Source organism: Bombyx mandarina, chromosome 18 (genome assembly GCF_030267445.1).
Source record: "Bombyx mandarina strain Sakado chromosome 18, ASM3026744v2".
Taxonomy (NCBI): domain Eukaryota; kingdom Metazoa; phylum Arthropoda; class Insecta; order Lepidoptera; family Bombycidae; genus Bombyx; species Bombyx mandarina.
In genome coordinates this window covers 10,058,075-10,085,259 of record NC_143224.1, presented here as the reverse complement: position 1 = coordinate 10,085,259, position 27,185 = coordinate 10,058,075, and the positions used below count along the sequence as shown (strand labels likewise).

General features: G+C 39.0%; 1 protein-coding gene across 2 annotated transcripts in view; it reads left to right on the top strand.

Annotated features, from left to right (window-relative positions):
* The window catches only part of LOC114239651 (sortilin-related receptor-like), a 50,798-nt gene that overhangs the window by 16,088 nt on the left and 7,525 nt on the right, over nucleotides 1-27,185 (top strand). Inside the window, exons 5-21 of one of the 2 annotated variants that reach the window (XM_089734572.1) lie at nucleotides 700-962; nucleotides 2,119-2,306; nucleotides 9,867-9,948; nucleotides 11,325-11,357; nucleotides 11,800-12,063; nucleotides 12,142-13,666; nucleotides 14,788-14,989; nucleotides 15,702-15,826; nucleotides 17,011-17,223; nucleotides 18,686-19,004; nucleotides 19,172-19,404; nucleotides 20,237-20,389; nucleotides 21,941-22,107; nucleotides 23,237-23,352; nucleotides 24,185-24,408; nucleotides 25,950-26,187; nucleotides 26,801-27,073. In XM_089734572.1, the coding sequence (XP_089590698.1) occupies nucleotides 700-962; nucleotides 2,119-2,306; nucleotides 9,867-9,948; nucleotides 11,325-11,357; nucleotides 11,800-12,063; nucleotides 12,142-13,666; nucleotides 14,788-14,989; nucleotides 15,702-15,826; nucleotides 17,011-17,223; nucleotides 18,686-19,004; nucleotides 19,172-19,404; nucleotides 20,237-20,389; nucleotides 21,941-22,107; nucleotides 23,237-23,352; nucleotides 24,185-24,408; nucleotides 25,950-26,187; nucleotides 26,801-27,073 (4,618 nt within the window). The remainder of the gene's footprint in view (nucleotides 1-699; nucleotides 963-2,118; nucleotides 2,307-9,866; nucleotides 9,949-11,324; nucleotides 11,358-11,799; nucleotides 12,064-12,141; nucleotides 13,667-14,787; nucleotides 14,990-15,701; nucleotides 15,827-17,010; nucleotides 17,224-18,685; nucleotides 19,005-19,171; nucleotides 19,405-20,236; nucleotides 20,390-21,940; nucleotides 22,108-23,236; nucleotides 23,353-24,184; nucleotides 24,409-25,949; nucleotides 26,188-26,800; nucleotides 27,074-27,185) is intronic. The other variant, XM_089734573.1, reaches the window with a different exon arrangement.

The window sequence follows — 27,185 nt, the reverse complement described above, 5'->3', positions numbered from 1 at the left end:
TTGTCATACCACCACCTCAACAACGATTAGAACAGTACTAAAGTCGCAATGAGATTAATGTTTCAGCAATACACACACATACTCAGACTTTGATTTATACAGTAATAGGTTTTTATTTGCGGGGTTATATGTTTCGTACCTAGGCCGCGAATACACAAAACCGTGAATATGGTACAGCGTGCTTACAAAGAATATTCGGTTTGATATCTACATATTTGAATCCTTTTTATCAATGTGTATGTATGTATGGAATGAAGTTGTGTGATTGATTTTATTTTGTATAGTGTTTCCTCAGATTTAAATGTGTAATAACTTCACTCCTATAATTTTTCATAAAAATAAGAGTATACATTATAATAAGACATGACCTAAAGGTCTTAGTTACCAGGTCATAAAATCCCTTAAAAAACATATACACAATGGTGCGTCGAAAAAACGTTTCTCTGAAAAAAAAAAGCCTTATTCATTGATTTTACATTATTACGTCACATGATCGAATATAATGATACGATCATACGTAATACGGGTACGTCGAAAAATTATATTTTTTTAAAATAAGAATATAGATGGCGTTGTAGGTACTACTGAAAGAAAACGATAACCCTAAAAATGAACTGGGTAACTTTATAGCCAACGTAATGATTTCGTAATCTTGTTCGTATATAATAAAAATAAATCTTTATTCTACTTCGTTCACAGAAAAACACGCTTCATCTGTACATTTCGCATCAACGAGGACCGTTCTACAAAGCCGAATTCGAAACCGAATTGAATCTCAGGAAGTTCCATATTGCGGACGTAACCGATTCGCGTATATTCGTCTCTGTCATGCACACGGATACGTTAGCGAACCTGTACGTGTCGGAGATCGGCAGAAATTTCACCCAGTATAATTTCGTTTTGAGCATGGAACAGATTTTATGCTATTTCCCGGAAGGAAACTGGAAGGACAGTTGGCTTGAGTAAGTAATGATAATATGTCAATAATATGTAATACGTACATACATCTACGGCAGTGATTCTCAACTTTTTTTTGTTGCGGCACATATTTAACGATTTCAAAATTTGGCGGCACACAAAAAAAAAGATAAACATTATTTACTTACTACAACACACTGCATAAATAGTTTATCAAAAAAATGTAATATACGAAATAAACTAAAATATACAATTTTTTTTTTTGTGGATTTAAATATATATTCATGTTTAAAGTATTTTTCTTTTGAAATGATATAATTTAATAATATTAACATTATTATATATTCGCAAAATTTGGCGGCACACTTTTGAAATTTGGCGGCACACAAAAGTGCCGCGGAACAGTGGTTGAGAATCACTGATCTACGGCCTTTTATGTACATTAAAAACTTTTATAAGTAAATACCATATACCTTAACATACATGTTGTGTAGATACATATTTCTGTTAACTAAATGGTTTTAGTAGTTTTTTATTTATTGCTATGTGGGTGGATGCTCACAGCCCACCTGGTGTTAAGTGGTACTGGAGCCCATAGACATTTACGATGTAAAATGCGCCAAACCGAAACGCATTACTGCTTCACGGCAGAAATAGGCAGGGTGGTGGTACCCACCCGCGAAGACTCACAAGAGGTCCTACCACCAGTAATTACGCAAATTATAATTTTGCGGGTTTCATTTTTATTACACGATGTTATTCCTTCATGGAAGTCAATCGTGAACATTTGTTGAGTATGTATTTCATTAGAAAAATTGGTACCCGCCTGAGATTCGAACACCGGTGCATCGCTCAACACGAATGCATCGGACGTCTTATCCGTTAGGCCACGACGACTTCCGGTTTTAGTAGTTCTAAAATGTCCGTTAAGTAAATTTAGCCATTATTTTGATGACTTATTGAAAATTTGTTTTATATTTTAATGGTTTTGAATATTAAATTAATGAATAATTAATGTTAACAAGGGCAAAAATTTAATTTAATAACGAAATTACTATTCATTTGTTGTTACTTTAGAACAAAAGGCACGTAGTACATTAAAATTTATCAACGCCCTCCGACTAAAAGCCAAGCCTAATTCTACATATAAATAACTAAACAGTACACGAGTGTTGATTCGTAAAATCGATTTTATTGTAGGGACGTCACAGAGGATCCGTTCACGGATTTGTATCGAGTCGAAGGCTTAAAAGGAATCTACATAGCGTCGAGGGTCGATTCTAAAGCGCCCGTTGCTAACGTGGGCCCCGAACATTTGATATCGCTGATCACTTTCGATCACGGTGTCACTTGGTCACCGATCAAACCGCCAACTGAAGATGAAAATGGTGAGTTCTTTTTTTGGAGTTCAAATTCATGATCCTTAAATAGGGTTTTTGGGGGAAACGACAAAGGGAAGATCTTCCACCGAGCGGGTGATGACACTGCCGACCGACGGCCCAAATGTTGTTCGGAATTTGATGAACCTTGAGATATAAGTTCTAAGGTCTCAAGTATAGCCTCATATATATATCATATCATATACGCCTCGTGGCCACCTAAGAATACGCATGCTTGTCTCGCTTCGTCTCTTAATCAGTTTCTCAAACTTTTATAAATATTTTAACTTTTTGTTATTATCACTATCATTTCTTAAAATGCATACCTGTGCGAATTGTGGTACTCAACACACCGACGGAACAATATGCAGCGTTTGCAAGAATCATTATGATTTTCCATGTTCTGGAGTGACGGAATCCGGCTATCGCAGATTAGGTGAACGGAAAAATACCTGGCGGTGCCTGAAGTGTAAAGGGCCCCAGGACGCAATACAGGAACAACTTAGTCAAATCCTATCTCGACTGGCTCCGCTAGCAACAGTGGTGGAAGACATCAAGAGCATCAAGGCTGAAATAGGCGATCTCAAGAATTCCCTCGAGCTGGCATATCAACTCACTGGTGATCTCTCGAACACGGTGAAGGACTTGGGCACTAGGATATGTACAGTTGAAAAGATCGGCAGTGAGGTTCCTGCTCTTCGTGACGAAATTACCAGGTTGAACAATGAGCTACAGGACCGGGACCAGTGGGCCCGTGCGAATAACGTGGAGATCCGTGGTATACCGGAAAAGAAGGGTGAAAATCTATATGATGTCGTCAGCTGTATCGGCCAACTTTATAATATTTCCATTACAAAAGAGGAGATTAATTACATTGCACGTATCCCAACTCGTGTGCTGAAGGCTGAAAAATCTATTATTGTTGCGTTCAACAATAGGTATCGCAAGGAGGAACTTATCGCTTTAGCTCGTAAAATTAAGAAGAACAGTCTCTCGGACTTGGGTATACGAGGAGAGGGAAAATTTTATCTGAACGACCATTTGACGCAGCGTAATAAAACATTATTAAACAAAGCAAAGTCGCTCGCGAAGGATAATAATTTCCAATATATTTGGGTAAAACATTGTAAAATAATGGCCCGCAAATCAGATACATCCCCGATATTTTTTATAAAAGAGGAAAGGGATTTGAAGAAGATAAACTGAATAATAATCAATATTTCTTTTTATTAAGTATTTTTTATCACACAAAATTTATTTTCTTTTCATTATTCTTTAAAGTTTGCTCTAATAAGAAGTCAACTGTTAAAAGTTTGAGAGCCGCATGCAACCTCGCGCATTATTATTACCTATATTTTTATTATTACGAAGTGTGCGTCCAGTTCAGGTACGTAAGTTCAGCTATATTCATACGTTTATCGTTATGCATTACGTCGCTTAGCCATGTCATAGTGCACATTATCGCTTGCGTTTTGCTACTTCGGTTCCGCTCATTATCGCTTGATAAGTGTGAACCGATCGTGCTCGAGCGATCGTGTGCGATGCCATGTAAGTTTTTTTTACTACCCTATTCTTACAATATTAAAATTAAATTTTATTTGTTAAATGTATTACTTTTAGGATTTGAGTATTTACTATTTCTACAATATCGTTTTGTTTTGCTGAATTACTTTGTACGTGAAAATGATTGTCTTGGTACGTTTATTAAAATCAATTTTTTTTTTTTTTTTTTTTTTTTTTTTTTTTTTTTTTTTTTTTTTTTTTTTTTTTTTTTTTTTTTTTTTTTTTTTTTTTTTATTGCCTTTGTAGGCAGACGGGCATACGGCCCACCTGATGGTGAGTGGTTACCGTTGCCCATGGACTTCAGCAATGCCAGGAGCAGAGCCAAGCCGCTGCCTACTGCAAATTATTATTTATATTATATTATTTATTTATATTATATTATTTATTTATATTATATTATTCTTTATTATTGTTTGTAATATTACATTTAAAATTGCTTATTTCGATTTATTTCAGCTATTGTATCAAAATTCTTATCAAATGGCTAATGTAAAGCTTAGTATTTATTATCAAAACACTAGAGGGTTACGTACCAAAACAATTGATTTTAAAAGAAATGTCCTACTTAATAACTATGATGTTATCTTAATCACGGAAACTTGGTTAATGGATAGTATTGGTGACTGTGAGCTGTTCGATGATAGGTACATTGTGTTTAGACGGGATAGAAATTATATAGCTACAAATGAATTGTATGGTGGAGGCGTACTGATAGCGATACGACGCGATCTTACGGCGTCGCGTCGCCCGGAATGGTCGTCTTCTGCCGAGGATATATGGGTTACGGTGACATTCAATACTAAAAGTCGTGGTGTTGTAAATATACACTTTTGTTCCCTCTATTTATGTGATGAAAACCTTGGCTACAACTTCAATTCTCAGCTAACCGACTTTACAGACAAACTCTCTCTAGCAATGGACTCATGCCCTAATGATACATTTATAGTTACCGGTGATTTTAATATGAGAGATATCAAATGGTCTTTTGACACTGACGAAGATCTTACACAGCCACAGGGCATTAGTGGGAATGCGCAAATCTACTTTTTTGATGTCTTGGCAGAATGTAATTTCTATCAATTTAATTACTTTTATAATATTAATTATAGGGTACTTGATTGGGTTTTATCGAACTCAAAGCTTGAAATCAGTGCTTGTGACGACCCTTTAGTGAAGGAGGATGTCCATCATAAATCGTTGAATATATTTCTGTCTTTAACTGATATAAAACAGTTAATAGTTCAACCTAGGTTAAAGTATTGCTTCCACTCTGGAAATTTTGAGTCTATTAACTCGTCACTTGCGGAGATAGACTGGGACAGCTTTTTACTAAATTTTTCCATTGACGAGGCCCTCGATAATTTTTATAAGATCTTATATGACGTAATCGATAAGCACGTTCCTCGAAAGTATTATGCTCCTAGTTTGTTCCCACCCTGGTACACATCCCCGTTAAAAAAAGTTTTGAAGGAAAAATACAAGTTTTTGAAAAAATACCAGAAATACAGCAATACTGACGATTATGAAACCTTTTCTCTCCACCGTAAGAGAGCTAAAATATTGGAAGATGATTGTTATAGAGCTTATATCGCGTCGGTCGAAAGTTCTATCTTAAAGGATCCTAAGTTTTTCTGGAGATTTGTTAAAACTAACAAAGGTAGCGCAAATAACCTTCCTTCTACTCTCACATACGAAGGACAAACAACTGACTCTGGGGACGTTATCTGTAATCTTTTTTGTGAATACTTCCAATCAAATTTCCTTAATACTGCTACGGCTGATCACAGTACTGCTGACCAGCTCCTGGGTGTTAATACAAACATTGCACACTCTGACTGCATATCCAGCATTGAAATTAATCCGGCTGAGATTTTGAAACTGCTAAAGGCTTTAGATCTGTCAAAAGCAGCAGGTCCTGATAGGATTCCACCCCTATTCATAGTTAGGTGTTCTGAGAACTTGCTTGCTCCTTTGGTCATACTTTACCGTAGGTCAATTCATGAAGGAATCGTACCTGTGATCTGGAAATCTGCGTTCATAACACCTGTTCACAAAAAAGGCAATAAAGAAAATATAAAAAATTATAGGCCTATATCAAAATTGTGCTTATTTGCTAAACTGTTTGAACGAGTTGTGTATTCACAGTTGTACGCTTTTTTAAAACCTACCTTCATAGCGCAACAACATGGTTTCTTGAAGAATAGATCGACTACCACTAACTTAGTTACCTTCACGGAATATCTCACACGTAATATGGATTCTGGTGGTCAAGTTGATGCTGTCTTTACTGATTTCAGTAAGGCATTCGACCGCATCGATCACACGATTCTGCTACAAAAGCTCTTTAATGCTGGAATTCATGGTAGTCTCTTCAGGTGGTTTTCTTCTTATGTTGAAAATAGATCTCAAAAGGTTGTGGTCAACGGACATGCTTCTTCCTGGGGAGGGATCCCTTCTGGTGTTCCTCAAGGGTCTCTGCTCGGTCCGTTGTTGTTTAATATCTTTATGAATGATATAGGTACATGTTTTCGGTCTTCGGACTTCCTCTTGTATGCGGATGACATGAAAGTTTATAGAAAAGTTAACTCTTCCAATGATTGTCAGATGATACAGGAGGATCTTTTAAGGCTCGAGGAATATTGTCATCTTAATAAATTAGACCTCAACGTTTCGAAGTGTTTTGCCATGACCTTCACACATAAGACTACACCTGTCAAGTTCACATATCAGCTTATAGGGACCAATCTGGCAAATGTAGATGAATTTTGCGATTTGGGGGTAACACATGATAGGAAACTGTCTTATGAGAAGCATATAGACAATATAGTGAAAAGAGCCTATATATCATTAGGTTTTATCAAGCGGCTTGGTGCGCAATTTGCTAGTGCTAAAATTTTTAAGGTGCTGTACTGTGCATATGTGCGCAGTATCCTAGAGTATTGTTCGCAGGTATGGAATCCGCGATATAAAATTTATATAAATAGATTGGAGACCATACAGACCAAATTCATGAGGTTTCTTCAATTTAAAACTAAAGTGTATGATCCCGACTACGAGACGAGATGTAGAAGGCATCACATACTTCCACTGGAGGAAAGACGTAGGATAGCTGATATTGTTCTGTATAGCAAAATAGCTCAGTCTGAGGTGGACTCGTCTTATCTTCTATCGTTGTTATGTTTAAGGGTGCCCCCGAGATCCATAATGCGCGAGAGCCGTCAATCATCTCGTCTCGGAGTACCTCGTGGTGGTACAAATTACAGACGTAATGCATTCTTTATAAGAGCTGCTAACAGTTTCAATGCTCTAGCTGACTTCCCTGAACTGGACATTTTCAACACTTCTACTAAGAGTATTAGGAGAACATTAGTCAGTCGATGGTTGAATGCAAATATTTAATTAATTATTTTCTATTTACTACGTTTTTCTGTTTTTTTTATTTTCTCAAACTGTTTTATTTTTGTTTTTGTTTTACGTTTTACTTTAATTATTTAATTCTAGGCGATGCGACGCCCCAATCGTTTGTAGTTATTTAAATGCGGAGACATTTAAATGGTGTTTAGTTGTAAGGTTAGAGTTTATATAGTTTAAGTTCACTGTTTGTCTTCCTAATAAAATAAAATAAAATAAAATAGTTAAAACGGCTGCCCCACCCCTCAAACCGAAACGCATTACTGCTTCACGGCAGAAATAGGCAGAGTGGTGGTACCCACCCGCGCGGACTCACAAGAGGTCCTACCACCAATAAGTGGTGGTTGGCGTATTTACGTTGTAGATGTCTATGGGCTCCAGTAACCACTTAACATTAGGGCTGTGAGATCGTCCACCCATCTAAGCAATGAAAAAAAAATCTTGAAAATGTCGTTAGCGAGATTCAGGCATCTGTCAAATATCTCTTGTTTCATGATTGATACCGGCACAGGGTGTATTGAAACTGTTTCCGAAAAAGAACACAGCTATTATTGAGTCAAAAATACTTATTGTACGCCAACTTTATATACAGAAAAATCATAACTTTATTGATCGAAAATTAAATCGATTTTCTGGTTATGCTTGTTATAATAACTTGACCGTATTATGCGTATTCACGTTATCTATCGGTCGAACGTTCAACTCTCCAGGAAAATTATTAAATAATTAACTAGGGCTGATTCCTTCGAGAATTCGACATTAAGCAGTGCCGTACATAGGCGCCTACTATAATTTTTTTGGAAATGTCTCCCGGCGAGAAAATTACTCTATAGAGTGCGTTGTCATTCAAGGAAAAGTAGAAAGCACCAGATAACGCGGAAGGTTGCCTATACGATGGACCGACCAAGACAAGTAGGCAGTTGACGGGAGAAGTGGAGATTACTCGTGAGGCGCATAACATCTACCCATAGAAATGATACTGGTTTCGTGACTGATGATCACATCCGCTGTGACAAGAGTTATTTTGACACAAAAGCATTGATTTGTATTGATTGGCTGAGAAGTTGTCACCGCCTTGCCTTTTTACGATAGCGTTCCGGTTCGAAATATGGGACGCGTCTTCTGGTAGATGAAGCCCGATGGTGATGTCTATAGGCATCGTTTAACACCAGATGGGTCATTGACTCGCCCATCCAGAGTAGTTGAAATATGTGTGTTTGAAATTCACCGAGAATGTAATGGTAATATCGAAGAGCGACTTTTACGGACGGTCCCGTGATTAATTACCGTAATCTGTGAAACACTCCGCAAATAGAAAAAATGTCCTGACTAATATAATAAAATAAAAACTATACTGACATCCCTAGTTGTAATAATAAAATTTACACAGTTAACATTCGATATCGGGGTAAAGTTCAATTGTTTTACAATGTTTCCTGATAGTAGAAAATGCGCCACAATGTATGAATCAAGAAAATAAATCAAAAGTGCATTGATAACGTTGTTTCGCAGTAAAATAAACACAATTGTACTCTCGAGGGTTATTTATAATCTTAAAGGCTTTATAAATCATTAATTAGCAATGTTATTTTTTTTTATCTGAGACTTCACTGAATCGTTTCTGAATTGTAATGTTGTGAGCAAACTATGTACCTAATTCTATTTCTACTAAAACAAGAATCTAATCTCGAAATTATTTAACACACTGAATTTAAAAAAAATTAAGGTATACCTGATAGCGAGTAAATGGGTATTATTCAAGCACTTGACTGAATTGACTAAATAAGTTACAGTTGATGATAAAAACAACTTTGAGAATTACAGTAAAGATAAAGGCACTTGTTCCAAGGTTAAGGAATTAACGAATATCACTAGTACATGATTGAACCAGTCTCATTACAAATTGTGCGAAGTAAATTTTATATTTAAGTTATTTTATAAAAATATCTCTGAACCAAACGATCAAGTGGGTAGGCAGATAAGCTTATGGCCCACTCGCTTTCGTGGCAGCCATTGTACAAATCGAGAAATGGTAAAGAACAACCTACTTTCTTCTTCTTTTTCACCACCTTATCACACTAGGTGGGGTCGGCACAGCGAATTTTTCTATTACATTGACGTCTATCAGCCGTCATTTCAACACTCGCTCCTCTCTCTCTTATATCGTCATTCACACACTCCATTTATGTCTTCTTCGGTCGACCTCTTCCACCTCTACCTAGCACTACCATTTCCATACATCTCCTAGTCGCATGTATCTTCTCTTTACGCATCACATGTCCATATCACGCTAACCGTCCGCTCTTTAATTGATTATTTACTGGGGGCTACTTTCACACTTCCTAAAGAAAAATCTATCCCATCCTTATTTTTCCTTTACCTATTCGGTGGTAGTTTATAGGGCTATACTAGCTTCGCGCAGACGCTGGCTCATCCTTCAGTTTGTATGGTTGACTTATACGAAATATTTAGGCAGAGCTATGTCATGTTTTGCAATCCCTACATCGTTCACTGGTATTAGGCGCATTCATCGTTCGAAACAATTTCAGAACCAGCCTTTCTATAAGAAAGTTATCTTTAAAATTGTTACCACAGGGAAGCCACTGAACTGCCACATCGAGAACTCGTGCAGTCTACATTTATGCCAGAAATTCAGTCAACTGTATCCAGTTACAAGGTAAGAATTAATGAAATTATTCGTCATAAGTTGGAAAATCTGACGTCCAGTTTTTAGGCAGTTCGGGTCGAAACAGCATGGATTTCGACTCGTGCGATGTATTTTTATAATTGTAATAAAATTAATAGAATTGAAGGGACTAAAATGTAGTAGTAATGAATTAACAATAACGATTGTCGAGTCGCTGAGTTGGAGATTAACATAATACGTAATAATATTTAATCATAAATCTTAATTTGGGCTAATTTTGAAAGTAATTTTGGGCTAGTTCTGATACTTGAACACTAATTCTTTGTAAAAAAACCTTGAATGTGCAAATTCTAATGCTATTGTTTTTGAATAATAAGTTAAATTAAATTGGGGAATATAACTGTTTCTACTAAGTTATTTTAAGCGGGTCGTCTAGTGTGAGGGCCGTTTTTAATGCTTTTTTGGGATTTTTTTACCAACCATTGAAATAACATAATTTGTAAATTGTCTATTTCTGTAACACAAGTTCTTTACGAACTTATCACGGGACCAGTTAACGTGGCGTGATTGTTAGTAAATATTTATTTAAATGTTAGTCTATATCATCGTCATAAACATTGAAATAATCTTTGAGTTTTTTGGAAGTAAATATAGAATATAGTCAGAGATGCAGCGTCCAACAGAAACGTATTGTATATAAAACTGCCATGGTTCCGATCGTACTGAGCAAAAAATAATAATAATAATTCCAAAGGCTTTAGAAAAAGCCAAATTGTTTTTCGTATTTTTTTTGTTCTCTAAAGCCGATACAAAAATAACTAACTTACTGAGCAATATTAGTTGTTCTACTTCAACTTGTAGTTATATATCTACCCAAGATACAGTATAAATTCGACCACAACAGTATCGTAATAATCGAATTGTCTCGGAGATATCATGAAAGCAGTTTAAAAAAGTCGTATTTCCTGTAAACCGTAGGTATATTTACTTCGGCTTACGACGAAGTTTTGAAAAGCTTAAAATTTCGAAAAATCCTTTCAATCACGTCTTCTATGCATGTTTTAGATGTGAATTATGAAGAAGAATAAAAAAAAACGATTTTTTTTATCAGACACACTGGATGACCCTCTTAAATCATACAACGAATTGAGCTTGACTTGACATTTGATTACGTAAGCCGTATCGATTTAAGTCGACTGTCGAATTCAAAGTATTACTTAAAACAAAAATGCAGTGTAAGTAATATAATAAAAATTATAGAAAACAAAATTTTGTACACTAAAAATGTAATTAAGTGTTACGTAGCGTCATACGGAGCATATAAACACGTTAAATGAGTTATGCTATTTTTATATTTCCAAACAGTGTACATGTGATATCATGATAAATAAATCAATTATTTGCAGCCCACCCGGAAACGTTACACACAACAACATGAGGTAAAAGTTGTACACCGATGTAGTTAGTAATGGAACATGGAACTTTTGTAATTAACTGAGATTTTCAGTACATGATTATTTGTGTATATTTTTATATTTACAAATGCACATAATATATACACACATACATACATAAATCACACACGATGAGAGTTTGTTTGAAATAATTGTCAGCTACTAACACTCTAAGATAATGTTTGAACAGCTTCATGTAGTAGTAGTGTAGTAATCATTAATGAGTTGTGTTCATAGATATTTCAGGAAATGGTCTCATTATTTACTTTCATACCAATTTTATTGAATTATACCATTCATAAACATATTTGTAAATCGAGTATTTTTTTTATGTATTTTGAAGATCATTTAAATTGTGTTTTGGTTTATTTACTTACACGTAAAGCATAAATTTAGTTTTTATCAAATTATTCTAACCACATTTCAGATCTGCGAGTATAATGAGTTCGAAGTCTGCACCCGGCATCATAATGGCGACTGGTGTTATGGGAAAATCTTTAAAGGGCATCCCAGGCGTATATCTCAGCAGAGATGCTGGGTTAACATGGAAGAGGATCTTGAAAGACTACTACTTCTTTAACTACGGAGACCACGGTGGTGTTTTAGTTGTCGTCAAATATTTCAAATCACGAGGGGAAACACGACGTATACTTTATTCGACAAACGAAGGCATCGAGTGGAATTCTTATCAGTGAGTCATATTGACTATTGTATGCAACTGGTATTTTTATTGAGAATCGGTTACGATAAATATTTGTTCTATTTGTAGGTTCAATGCCGATGACCTTCGGATCTACGGGCTGATGACAGAACCCGGCGAAAATACCACGACGTTTACAATGTTCGGTTCAGCGAACGATCAACATCAGTGGATCATTATCACTTTAGACTTGAGAAACACTTTTGCCCGCAACTGTACGAACGAGGACTACAAGTTCTGGTCGCCTTCGCCGCCGAATTCGTCCGTGTCGTGTGTGCTCGGCTCGAGGAATATCTTTCAGCGACGCCTCCCCCACACGAACTGTTACAACGGAATCGATTACCAAAGACCTGTCAGGAGGGAAGTGTGCGAATGCAGCCGTCGAGACTTCGAATGCGATTTCGGTTTTATGTTATCCGGCGAGGAGTGCATTCAGAACAAGTCGGTGAAGTTCGATCCTTACGCCGTACCCGTGTACTGTCGCCCGGGCCAGCACTACAAGCGGACCAAGGGCTACAGGAAAATAGACGGTGACGTGTGCACTATCAGTGGATACACGCCCTACGCCTCAGATATCATTCCGTGTCCCCTTGAAGAACCAGTAGAGTTCATGTTAGTAGCACTTAGAGACAAAATTGCCCGCATCGATTTATCTGACAATACAACCATCTACCCCGTCGAAGGACAAAATAACATAGTCGCCATAGAATTCGATTTGAAGAACAATTGTATTTACTGGGGCGACATAGAACTAGATAAGATCAGCAGGCAGTGTTTCAATAACGGCACAACGCAAGAGGTCGTCGTCGACACGGACTTAGCGAGCATCGAAGGCATGGCCCTCGATTGGATCTCAAACGTTCTGTTCTTCGTGGATGGATCAAGAAAGAAAATTGAGGCAGTGCGCACCGATTTGACGAACGAAGGCAGAATGAGAGTCACGATCCTGGACAATAATGTGCTGACGAAGCCTAGAGGTATTGCGGTGCATCCCAGAGCGGGATATTTGTTCTGGACCGACTGGGATAGGCACGCTCCGTCGGTTTCTAGGTCGCATCTCGACGGCACGCACGTGAAGAAGCTTTTCGGGAAGCCCATAGTTCAATGGCCGAACGGCTTAACGATCGATCAAATGTCGGAAAGGATTTATTGGGTTGACGCCATGGAGGATTACATCGCGAGCTCGGACTTGAACGGGAGATATTTCAAGAGGATCTTATGGGACGACACTAAGGTCATACATCCGTTTGCCGTGGCCGTTTTAAAGGACAAGGTGTATTGGGACGATTGGAAAGCGAAATCTATATTCATAGCGGACAAAGATACCGGAGCGAACGTGATCACGATCAATAACTCGTTCTCCGGTTTGATGGACTTGAAGGTGTTTGCGCACTTCGTCCAACACGGCAGCAACGCTTGCTCGTACAAGAACACGAGCTGCGACGCGCTGTGCCTGGGAGCGCCGGGCAACAGTTACAGCTGCCTTTGTCCGGACGGCTTCAAGAACGTGAACGGCACGTGCGTGTGTCCGGATAACTCGAAGCCGTCGGTCAACATGACATGCCCAATTGCGCCAGGCGCTACTTGCGGCCCAGTAAGTTTGAGAGCACCTTCTCTTTATACTGTTTCGATTGGTTGGCGTAGACAGAGACATGATCCAGGACGCTCAAATAGTGTAGCTATACGAAAGTCATAGACATCGCAAAGTTTTCAAGAAAATGAAAGTTGTCATAAAGTGAATGATACAGGGGAGATCTTTCATTGTGTTGTTGTTCTGTGTGATTAATGTTTTTCTGAATTTCCTTTTTCTACCATGCTCGCTATTGCCACAATGAGCTGACCTCATGTTGTACCCATTAGTATCAGAATGCCGCTCGACTTTTTGATCACACACAGTGCATACAGGGTGATAACGTACCATTCCGAATTGTTATTAGGCTATTACTCGTAAAAGGAAATCAATATCTATTGATTACCGGATTGATTAGTTGATGCTTCGTGACTACTGTAGCTCAACGTCTCCAGTTTTAAAATTTTTTTTTGAATATAATAAAAAAAAACTTTTTAACATGTTGCATTGATGGCAATAAAAAAAATGGTAAATTGAGAAGTCCCCAGCAGTAGGCAACCGCTCCGCTGTGCTCCAGGCACTTATGTCCAACTTTGAGGAAGATGTTAGAAATGTCTGGAATTATCAGCACAAAATCTCTTGGGAAAGTTTTAAACACACCCTGTATAATAAAGGACTGGACTTTGAATGGATATCGTTTTTTGGACTTTTTGGCGGGAACGCGAGGAGTGAAGTTGTGTGATTTGTTTTATTTTGTCTATTTAGTGTTTCTTCCGGCTTAAATGTGTAATAACGGTGGTTTATTAACTGTTTAATATCTGTGAAAGTGCACAAATATGGGAAAATGAAACAAAGCTCCTGGACGTATTCTCGGGATCCTCCAAAAAGTCCACTGAAAAAATCTCAGTAAATGACCACCATTTTACTGAGATTATATTTCATCCCATATCATCTCATTTCATTTAATGTCGTCCCAGTTGATTAATGTCCCAAATTAATCATTTTCATTTCATTTCATTTCACTCCATATTTATTATTTTTCATAAAATTAAGAATATCAATTAAAATAAGACATGACTTAAAGGTCTTAGTTACCAGGTCATAAAATCCCTTAACCTAACGATACCTTTTTTTAAATTTTCAAGGAACAATTCACATGTAAGAACGCGAACAAGTGCATACCTATATCGTGGCGGTGCGACGCGAACAACGACTGCGGAGACCTCTCGGACGAGATGGGCTGTCTGTGCGCGCCCCCGATGATCCCCTGCGACACCAGCAAGTGCTACATGCCGCACTGGAAATGCGACGGAGAGATCGACTGTCCCGACATGAGCGACGAGAAAGGTGAAAACATTAAAAAAATTAAACTGTTTACGAACGCACCATCGAACCGGTGGTAGGACGTCTTGTGAGTCCGCACGGGTAGGTACCACCGCCCTGCCTATTTCTGCCGTGAAGCAGTAATGCGTTTCGGTTTGAAGGGCGGGGCAGCCGTTGTACTGTAAAAAGTGAGACCTTAAACTAATATTCCAAGGTAGGTGGCGGCATTTACGTTGTGGATGCCTATGGGCTCCGGTGGCCACTTAACACCAGTTGGGCCGTGAGCTCGTCCACCCACTTATAGAAAAAATATTAATAAGAGCAAGCAATAAGAAAAAAGATCTATAAATTACAGCTAATAGCAAAATGTGCCTAGTGAGAATGTTTTCCTCTCACACACTCCCCCAGTATAATGTCACGCACAATTATAAATTTTTTGGTATTAAAACATGACCTCTATCTCTTTGTCTCATCATCTTCTTTTACCAACCTAGCATCCAATCCAGAAAAAATGGTAAATCTTGGATAGGAAATTTGATGATATTTTGGATTAATTATCGTTCGACATGTAAACTGTTTCTTTTATACTTCGATTTAACTTTAGCGAACTTAGACGGTAGGCATATAGTTCTAAGCGTTCCATCGTAATAACGTAAAACTAAGACTTTTTTTTTTCATTAATTAAAAATGATTTTGGAGTTACTAGTTTTTTCCTCATAGCATGGTTTTCTTTTAGATTGCGCCGTTCTCCATTGCAACGAAAGTCAGTTCCAATGCGGCAATGGTCATTGTATCGAGAAACGATGGGTCTGCGACGGCGATAACGATTGTCAAGACGGCTCGGACGAGCGTAATTGCATGGTAATAATGTCTTTATTACATATTGGTATTATTTTGTAATTTTAGTTGTATAATATATTGTTGCGTTGTAATTGTTGAGTTAAGCTCGCCATTTTTTATATCTTATCGCAATTACTGTAATATTAACTGTGTGTACAATAAAGAATAAAGAGAATATAATGCACGAACTGTTCCATGACGAATAGTCGACTTAGTTATCGATATTGTGGAGTGTGTGTGTGTGTGTCATTACTACACTACAAATTATTTAAAGTTTATATAATCTGGTAACAAGTTTAATCGGATTCGCCGTGGGCACACACTTATGCTTCGCGTACAGAAAAAGTACATTATCGCAGTTCTACTCGGATCGATGCAATTAAATTTAATTTGTAATGATTTTTATTTTAATTTAAATGAAATTTGAGAACCTATAAAATATTTTTACGCCAGTAAGAGTAACGCCATCTATCGCCGAATATTCGAACGATTATCGAAGGATCTAGTAGTACCCAGAAAGCTCGAGACGAACAACGCCATCTATTGTCAGATAGCGGAAACAATACTAGAGATGTGTGGAATATTCTCGATAATTCTAGGGATGTGGCATTGTCTATAAAAGCGTTGCAGGGAGGGCACGCAGTCAGTTAGTAATCGGAACTACTCAAAACGAAACAAGCGAACGGATCACCTGAAGCGAAACGGAAGAAACGAATTGAGACTTTTGAAGTGCTTGTGAAGTGTTTTAAGTGTTTTAAGTGTTGAATACAATTTTTAGTTGTACTTTGGTGAAATTTTATTTATCCCGAACCGCAGCGCGTAAAAGATCGATGCCTTTGAAAAGTGGGTGTGGCGGAGGATGCTACGAATACCGTGGACTGCCATGAGAACAAATGACTCCATTTTAAGGTAGCTAAACATCCGAAAAAGGCTCTCTTCCATCTGCCGGAAACGTCTCCCAGACATGAATAAGAGAAGCTCATAATTACGGGTCGCATAGAGGACAAGCGCGACGTGGGCAGAACACTAGCCAGATTGTCAGATCTAGCAAGAGAAGCACTCAGCAGTAGTTTGTACCATGCAGTCCATGCCACCCATGATCAAGCACATTGGAAGTACGTCGCATGTGGTCGCGATCCTCAGTAGTGAGGAAACGATACAGAAGAAGCACCGCGTAACAATAATTTTTCTTGTTTTCACCACAGGTACACATAAAGCATTCGGAAATAACGCCGTGCTCGAACAACGACTTCGCGTGCGGCAACGAGTCCGGCACGTGCCTGCCCAACTCGTGGGTGTGCGACGGCGAGCGCGACTGCCCCGAGGGGACCGACGAGGAGCCGGAGCGCTGCAAGGACTCCACGTGCGCGCCCAACATGTTCCGGTGCCCCAGCGGGAAGTGCATCTTCAGATCCTGGGTGAGAGCCCGGTTAAACGGCTGAATGTACTATCTATTACTAGGTTTTGCCGGCGACTCCGGCCGCGTAGAATAGCTACTTTGGCATAATGCAAAATTTTACCCACTTTTTTTTTTCCTACTGTATTGGAGTCATGTAGGCAAAATAAAAGAAAACTGTTCAAGTCGACAATTCGTGTAATTCGTGTAAAATGTATTGACGACGCTTGCAGCTGAAAGTAAGTATTGTACTTTTTGACGAAGCATGTTGCTGATAACTTTATTTCTGTAATCTGACGAAGCATGCTGCGGATAATAACATGTACTTTTAGGTTAGGAATATTGTGTTCTTTTTTTTTATAATAAATAAATTAATTATATTCGTGTAATACTGTCATAATTTAATTTGTGCAGTTACGAATATAAGGTTAGGCGAGCTGCACACTACACTACCTATGCTGATAGCCTTGAAAGGCTATTTTAGCTTCGCCCTAACGTTTGTAGGTGAGCTCACGGGGCTCAAACTGGAGTATTGCTAACACTGACCCTAGCAAGAGCAGTGCTTCGCAGAATCTACCACCGGATCGGAATCGCGACCCACTGAGAAGATCCGGCGAGAAACTCAGTGGGCTGTGTCTATGGGTTAATTCGCTCGTCGAGCCGTTTGTTTGTACGCACTAATCTCAGGAACTACTGGTCCGATTTGAAAAATTCTTTCAGTGTCAGATAACCCATTTAATGAGGAAGGCTATACAATCTATATTAATATTATGAAGCTGAAGAGTTTGTTTGTTTGTTTGAACGCGCTAATATCAGGAACTACTGACTACTACTATTATTTAAAAATATTTTCATTTTTTACGTAAATGAAGAGATGAGTAAAATTTTGCGTTATACCAATGTAACTATTCCACGCAGATGAAGTCGCGGGCAAAAGCTAGTAATTAAAAGGAGCGGATGGTTAGCGTGGTATGCACATGTACGAAGCTCAATGAAAAATATCGAATTGTTGATTTTATTACCAAATGAAATGGACCTTTAATTACAAAGATAAAAGCAAAATTTCGCTTAAACCAAATAGCCTTTCACCCTATATACATATATAAATGTTAAAATAACACGAACATAATTAAAATAAATAACGACCTTAATTATGCAGTGTAATATTATTATAATGAACATAAATTGAATTGATTGTGAAATAGTGTGGCGGGTAGCCATCATACAACGCAAGATAATTGACAGATGCCTGAATCTCACTTACGACATTTTCAAGATAAGCTTGCATATATACAAGTTCCGAACAACAACATTCGGACCGTCGGTCTACCGAGCAAATATCACCCGCTCGGTGGAAGATCTTCCCTTTGTCGTTTAAGCCCCCCAAAAATAGTAAACTAATTTCACTCTCAAAACTTTTCTGTTGGTAATAATAAAAAAATATATTTTTTTAGACTATTAAAGCTAATTCTAAATTCAATCAGGTTTGCGACGGAGAAAACGATTGCACGGATATTGAAAAATCAGACGAACAGAATTGCACGAACACCGGACGTTCCAAGTTCCTGCCGGACCCCGCCGCGGACAGACCGATATTCCCCGCGAACAAGACCTGCCTCAACTGGATGTATAAGTGCGAGAACGGCAACTGCATCCCGGACTGGTGGAGGTGCGATAAGATCAACGACTGCGGAGACAACTCGGACGAGAGCGGATGCGGCATGGTCGTGCCTGAGAGGAAGCCCGTCATATCCGTTAAAGTTCTGCCAAAGTGTGCCAAGACCTATTTCACGTGTCCGAACGGTGAGTGTTCAATGAATATTTAGCCGAATTTCAACGGTAGGCAGCGGCTTGGCTCTGCTTCTGGCATTCCTGAAGTCCATGTGCGACGGTAACCACTCACCATCAGGTGGGCCGTATGCTCGTCTGGCTACAAGGGCAATAAAAAAAATAAAAAAATGTTCATTCAGACGTGTGCATTCCGTTGTCGTGGGTGTGCGACGGCATGGAGGACTGCGCGGGCGGCAGCGACGAGCTCGGCTGCGAGCGTCACGCCGCCGTCACGCCGCGCCCCGCCCCGCGCTGCCCCGCCGACCTCACGCCGTGCGCCGACGGCCGCGCCTGCATCAGCGACCTGCTGCTCTGCGACGGCACGCCGCACTGCGCCGACGGAAGCGACGAGGCGCACTGCCCCGGACGGACTGTTAGTGACAACCCTTGACCGATATCATTATTGAATATAACGAACATATAAATCACGTAATTCTACGAAATATAAATCATTCCATGTTTTGGATGAGAATTGATAGTCGATGCCAGTTTATATCGGAGGCAGAGCGTTAGCATTCACATATGAAATTGAAATTTTATCATTAAACATTAGTTACCTAATTATGAGACTGTAAAATGTACTGTGGGCTTTTCTAGTGTAATGATTCGATTGCATTGATATAATGTAGAATAATCAGCCCGTGATCCTCACCAGTTTTGATAGTGAATAGACAACAGAGACTAATGTAAAAAATACTGTTTTTTGTTGTTGTTTTATATCATGAAAAATCGACATTCTATCGCTTTCGACAACATTTTTAATACACTCTGTATGTAACCTCTTAAAATAATCAATAAACTAGTTGATTCCAATAATAAAAATGTTCCCAACGAAACACTTTTGAAAATTGTTTAAAATATCCTATCTGCTCGTATTAATTTTGTATAGTTCCTTTTGATTTCCTACAACAAGCTTGTGTTCAATCTATACTTCTATACTAATATATAAATCTACAGTGGTTTTTACGGATGTTCCGTTATAACTACTGAACCATTCATCCGATTGACTTGAAACTTGGTATCCATTTAGAAAATACATGTACTTAATGGATAGGCTAATATTTATATGAGTGTTGGACTCCCTACACCAGTTGCGGGAGGCGTTAATGATGAGAATCTTTGTGGGAGTGAGAAATAATAATGTTAATTTTAAATGACCAGCGAAGCAGACTGGTACAGCTAGTATTTAATATTGTTATCGACAGGAACAAAACGCACCGATGGAATGTCCGCCGGGCTACATACAGTGCGACTACAGCCGCTGCGTCGCTCAGGCAGCGGTGTGCAACGGCCGAGAAGATTGTTACGACGGAACCGACGAACAGAACTGTTTCAGTAAAGACAACCGCGCTTATCAGGTAATATTTATGTACCCCCTTTGCACACGTTTTTTTTTTATTATATATTCTTGCTCGGCGTCAGATTACGTCATTGGACAGAAATATTTGTTGCTCGTGATGTCGCATCAGATGATACACTGAAAACCATTAAATTTGGCAATAATGCTTTACAATCTATTTTCCTGATAGTCAAATCTTTGTCAATAAATTAGGTACATGCTTTTCAACAATTTTCAATTAAAAAATTTAAGTGAAATTAATAATGTTACATTATTCGTTTGCGTTGGCTGATTCATGGTTCTCCCAATATTATTAACAACTAGTCGTCAATAGTTACCGTTTCAAAGCAACGCGGTTGTCCACCGCTGGAGACTTTTCAAACTTCGTCTGTAAATAGACCAATAACAGCCTGGCCACGGGACATTCGCCGATACGAATATTCGCGCGGTGCGAACGGCGAAGCGTCTAGCGACTAAAATAAGAGCATAGAAATGTACCTAACAAGCCACGCGCACCGGCGACCGGCGAAGCGACCGGCGAAATGTACCGAGCGAATCGCGCGGGCGACTTACGATGCGGCGGGCGAGCAAAACAAATGCATGAATAAGGACGGCGCAAGCCACGGAGTCGAGCGGTAGTCGCGGCGAATAGTGCAGTGATTAAATGAGTTTAGTTGTTTTCGCCGCGAAAAATGAAATTTTTATATTTTATATTTTTTAATATTTTTTTTTTTTATATTTTTAAACTCTTCGTGGCCGAACGGATAAGGCGTCCGGTGTTGAGCGACGCACCGGTAGTCGAATATCAGGCGGGTACCAATTTTTGTAATGAAATACGTACTCAACAAATTTTAATGTTCACGATTGATTTCCACAGTGAAGGAATAACATCGTGTAATAAAAATGAAACCCTCAAAATTATAATTTGCGTAATTACTGGGGGTAGGACCTCTTGTGAGTCCGCGCGGGTGGGTACCACCACCCTGCCTGTTTCTGCCGTGAAGTAGTAATGCGTTTCGGTTTGAAGGGTGGGGCAGCCATTGTAACTATACTTGAGACCTTAGAACTTATATCTCAAGGTGGGTGGCGCATTTACGGAGTGGATGTCTATGGGCTTCAGTAACCACTTAACACAAGGTGGACTGTGAGCTCATCCACCCATCTAAGCAATAAAAAAAAATTAGCTGAAATACTAGCTAGACCAGCTATTTGGAAGTCTAGCCACTCAAAGTATTTCTCGTACTTCTTGTGGAATTCTCCATCTATAGGTATACTCCGATTCTTTTTCAAATCATGTACTTCACAATCTTTTCCAAATAATAGGTCCTGAACCAAAAAACTATTAATTTGTAAGCAATATCGAAATAATTTCGATATAGACATTTCGCTGTCGGACTTCCTTACTAGTCGCGGCGGCGAATGTGAGTACCCGTGGCCTGCAAACGGTGCTGCGCGAATGGTCGCCTCGTCCACCGCTTCGCTGTTCGCACCGCCGATCCCCGTGGCCAGGCCGTAAGATAACAAGAGAGAATTACTAATCAATCTACGAACTCTTAATTTTGTCTTTAAGTTTCTCAGTATCGGAGTCGATCAGTCTTCAATAAATTCATCGAGTTTCCTCGTGTCGTGCTGGATGCCACAACAGAAGACCGTCGTCTACAATTTCCTGCCGTCTATATCTGAAGTTAGCGACGGTAAATGGATGAACATGTCTTGGACAAATGACAGTGTTTATAGGTAAGGATTGTGTGTGAGCTTGTAAATGTAAGTGTTTAGAGAATGAAAGCTACGTCCATTCAGTTCAGTCGCATTTTTACTGGTGGTAGGACCTGTTGTGAGTCCGTGCGGGTAGGTACCACCGCCCTGCGTATTTCTGCCGTGAAGCAGTAATGCGTTTCGGTTTCAAGGGTGGGGCAGCCGTTGTAACTATACTGAGATCTAAAAACTTATATCTCAGGGTGGGTGGCGCATTTACGTTGTAGATGTCTATGGGCTCCAGTAACCACTTAACACCAGGTGGGCTGTGAGCTCGTCCACACACCTAAGCAATAAAAAATATGTATGAGCTTGTAAATGTAAGTGTTCAGAGCATGAAAGCTACGTCATTCAATTCAGTCGCATACGATGTAACATTCATCATCTCAATTGGCACTTCATACAATACCTTTTCTTACTTCGGCGTCGATTCGAATAGATCGTCTCAAAGCTTTATCGGTGATGTTGGTAAAGGTAAGCGTGGGGAGGACATTGTTGTGAAGTAGTACATTCAATAACTCGATCTCATATCTCAGGATGAGTGAGGACTCTGGTCACTTTATACCCTAAAAATACATTTTTTTATTTGAATATCACTTGTTTGCTTCAATTCCTTTTGGATATGGTGCTAGAAAATGTCTAGGCCAAAACATAGCTGAAACTATGATGTCTCTCTTGACTGTCAAGGTAATGTATATTTAAATTGTAATTTTTTTTTATTGCCCTGGTAGGCAGACTAGCGTACGGCCCACCTGATGGTGAGTGGTTACCGTCGCCCATGGACTTTAGCAATGCCAGGGACATAGCCAAACCGCTGCCTACCGTATATTTGGATATGCGGAAGGATATGCGTTACAAATTATTCTAAGAATTTTGGCTCTAGTTCATTTATAACGCGTTTAACGATTATTAGTTTTGAGTTGTTTCCGTGATATGCATCGCTGCAATCGAGAAATCAATTTTATGTCAGGCGAACAACTTATCTGTAAATAAAATCAGAAAATTTCTTCCTATTCGTTTTATTGCGTATAACAAGAAATATTTATACGTATATATAATAAAATATATGTTTAATTAAATGAAATTAATAAAGATACGTTTTTGTCAACAGATTCACAAATCTGAAGCCATTCACGAACTATAACATAACATTTTACATATGGGACAGCAGATTGAATAAGACATATGCGTCAAGTAAATACGTGAACACGACTACTGGCGAAGGAAGTACGTACATATTCGATCTCAATAGTAATGTGTATGTTACAACAAACATATATAAATTATTATATAATATATGTCAAGGGGTGAAGAGGCTATGTGATTTAGCGACATTTATCTTTGTAATTAAAGATGCGTTTTATTTTGTATTAGCATCAACTTAATGGAATCTTAATTACATTTACTTCATCCAGATAGCTGAAGAAGTTTTTTAGTTGAGTTTTTTAGTTTTTTGAAACGGTCTTTCCGTAAAGTTGCAAAAATGTCGCCTTTCACCCCCGATACATATTTTAATTTCCTTTTGATTTTAACAGTATTTGCATTCTCTAAAATCTATTGAATTATACGTTACGTAACAGACTCTGTCACTTCACACCCAAGATTCTTTTTCGAGTTTCGAGTATGATGTCATAGATAAATACACGTAAATTAGTTATAGATAAGCAATTCAAGGGCTCAACAAAAATGTTTACGGGCGTCGTCCACTAGTTGACTTCACTGCGATTAGTTTCTCATTGCCTCTGTAGATGGCAGTAACATTAACAATCCTATATTTTATTTTTAATATAGGATTTTGTAAATTTTCAGAAACGACAAATTGATAAAATTTTATGAATTTGTGTATAACAAATAAAGCCTTGTATGATTTATTATTTTTTTATTTTCTCTGTTTACAGTTATACAATAATAACAACATATAAGTTTAGGGGCATCCGCTACAAGATGTCGATAGTTTTCATACAATTTTTTTTTTCTTTTAAAGTATCGAAGTTTCAGGACTTTCAGGGTCCTGTATGATGTGTTTAAAGAGATTAATTGCAAACTAAATTTTTTCTAGTACCTTCGCCGCCTCTGAGAGTGACGGTACGTCAGAACATCGGGAGCCGCGTGGAGGTGCTGTGGGACCGGCCCGAAGTACCCAACGGGGTCATACGCTACTACAAGCTGTACTACTCGCCGCCCGACCCGCCCATCGTGAAAATCATTCACGCCAACGACACGAAAACACAATCGGTCATATTCAAAGGATATTTCATGCCTAAGACGAACTATTCGTTTTGGGTGAGTATTTTCATTGTGTTATTTTTTGGAACGAAGTTCCTTACGGCAGGATTGGAGGAGATAGGGATTTTGCTGCGCGACCGAACGGAAGAAAATGAGAGACTTAAAAAAACAAATCACTACATAGTATAACACAAAGTCGCTTTCTCTGTCCCTATATCCCTATGTATGCTTAAATCTTTAAAAGTACGCAACGGATTTTAATGAGGTTTTTTTAATAGATAGAGTGATTAAAGAGGAAGGTTTATATGTATAATAACATCCATTAAAAAGTAGAGAAATCAATAATAAATTACAGTTTCCGAAGCGAAGCGAGGGCGGGTCGCTAGTATATACATAAAGATAAGCAATAATTATTTTTTAAATTTTGTTGCATCTATATTATTCGAAGGACATTCGTTCCTTGATGGTGTCCCATGACACCACTTTATTTATTTAATTATAACGTGGATGGGTGAGGGGGCTGAAGGACCACCTGCTGTAAAGTGTTTACTAGAATATTATCACTGACATTCGGACCGGTCGAAGTCGTCATTGTATTGTATTGCGACTGTCTCACTCTTTAAACCAAATAAAGTCCCCCTTCTTCTTCTTTGTCTTCATCTTATCTCACACTAGGTGGGGTCGGCACCGCGAATTTTTCTATTCCATTCTTTTCTATTAGCCGTCGTCTCAACACTCCTCTCTCTCATATCGTCATTCACACACTCCATCCATGTTTTCTTCGGTCGACCTCTTCCCCCTCTACCTTGCACTACTATTTCCATACATCTCCTAGTCACATACATCTTCTGTCTACGCATCACATATCCATTCCACGCTAAACCAAATAAATTCCCCCATACTGCTTATTTCTGTTGCGAAGCAATCCTGACATCATATCTCTAGGTGGGGGCAAGCGATCATTTATCTTTTTTTTTGTTCTTCTGCTCAGAGCAAATAATAATAACAATAATCCCGGTAGTTGTATCGGTGAATGGTTTGGTCGGTCCCTAAAAGCCTCTCAAAACATCTCGAGAGGCTTGGCGTCAACAAAAAGTTGGTGGCGGCCCAGATGCAACAAGCAGTCCTGCTGGACAATGTCCGTATAGTTCGCCGGTTTCTCTCCCAATAGTCCCAACGCTCGGGCCGATTGTTGCCCACCTCGCCGGAGTGTGTCCTGTCGTCTACCCAGGCGAGGCAGTGTTCGATACAGATAATATATATATATATATATATATATATAAATGAATTGCTGTTCGTTAGTCTCACTAAAACTCGAGAACGGCTGGACCGATTTGGCTAATTTTGGTCTTGAATTTGTGGAGGTCCAGGGAAGGTTTAAAAGGTTACATAAATATGACAATGTTCGGAATTAAATTTAATAAAAAACTATTTTGTTTTCCTTTGATGTGCCCCCCGTCGGACGGATTCCTTTTGTTTGTTTTAAGTTTATTTTATACAAAAGTCTTTTATTTATCGATTGAGGCACCACGAAGTCTGCCGGGTCAGCTAGTAATAATAATAAAAAGCTGTACGGTTTATATTAATTCGTGTTGCAGGTAAAATCTCTGAACAGCCTATACACATCGAATTCGTCCGAAGTGATGTACCTGACGTTCGACGACGGCGGCGACGTGGACGACCTGGCCAACGTCAGCATGGCGCGCCTCAACGCCAGCGCCGTGTACCTCGAGTGGCACAAGATCCGCGGGGTCGAGGGCTACCTCGTGCAGGTCCGGCTGCCCATGGACTACGCGAAACGTGACCCGGTCAAGATACAAACGAATAACATTACGAGTTAGTAGCACCGACAATTCTATCGCTTCTCGATAACATGTCGCACCTTTAGAATAGAAGCGGCTTTAACTAAGAAATTTAAGAAAATGAGTTTTATACTTCGAACGACTTAAAAACATGTATTATCTTAGCTTAAAAAAAATTGGTCTGGAAAAGGGCAAAGTACACTTTCCGTATCTTTCAAGATTTAGAGTATTGAAATCGAAATTGAAAAAAATACAATACTTCATTTATCTTTTGGGCATTTACCAAAAAACAAGTATTTTGAATTTACTGGTGGTAGGACCTCTTGGGAGTCTGCACTGGTAGGTATCTCCACCCTACCTATTTCTGCCGTGAAGCAGTAATACATTTCGGTTTGAAGAGTGGGGCAGCCGTTGTAACTATACTGAGACCTTAGAATTTATATCTCCAGGTGGGTGGCGCATTTACGTTGTAGATGTCTATGGGCTCTAATAACCACTTAACACCAGGTGGGCTGTGGGCTCGTCCACCTATCTAAGCAATTAAAAAAAGCCACTTCAATTCTGAAGGTGCGATGTATTTGAGTACGCAGAGACGTGTCGATGGGCTCCGATTCAACTCTGTGTTATAAGCTAATATTATCTTCCAGTAACGGATCTACCACCGGGCGTCGTTCTGAACATCGATATACAAGCTTACAAAGCGTCGATATACGGCGAACCATTCACGCTGCCGTTAAAAACCGAAGGCGAACCAGACGAGACGCTGAACCTGACCGCAATGCTGCTAAAGGAAAAACGCACCTCCGTACATCTGGCCTGGGACCCACCCAAAGGCGAGCGATACAAAAATAAGGAACTCTTATACGAGGTGCATTATAGTAATGTCATAAGAAGATTAAACCCAGGAGATATGTCGAACGGTAAGTTTCTGTCATTGACTACACCGGTAAGTCCCTTACGGCGTGGGGTACATGGCCTATACCGGTCCAGCATATTTCCACCTGATCGACATTCCGTGAACATAACTGTATT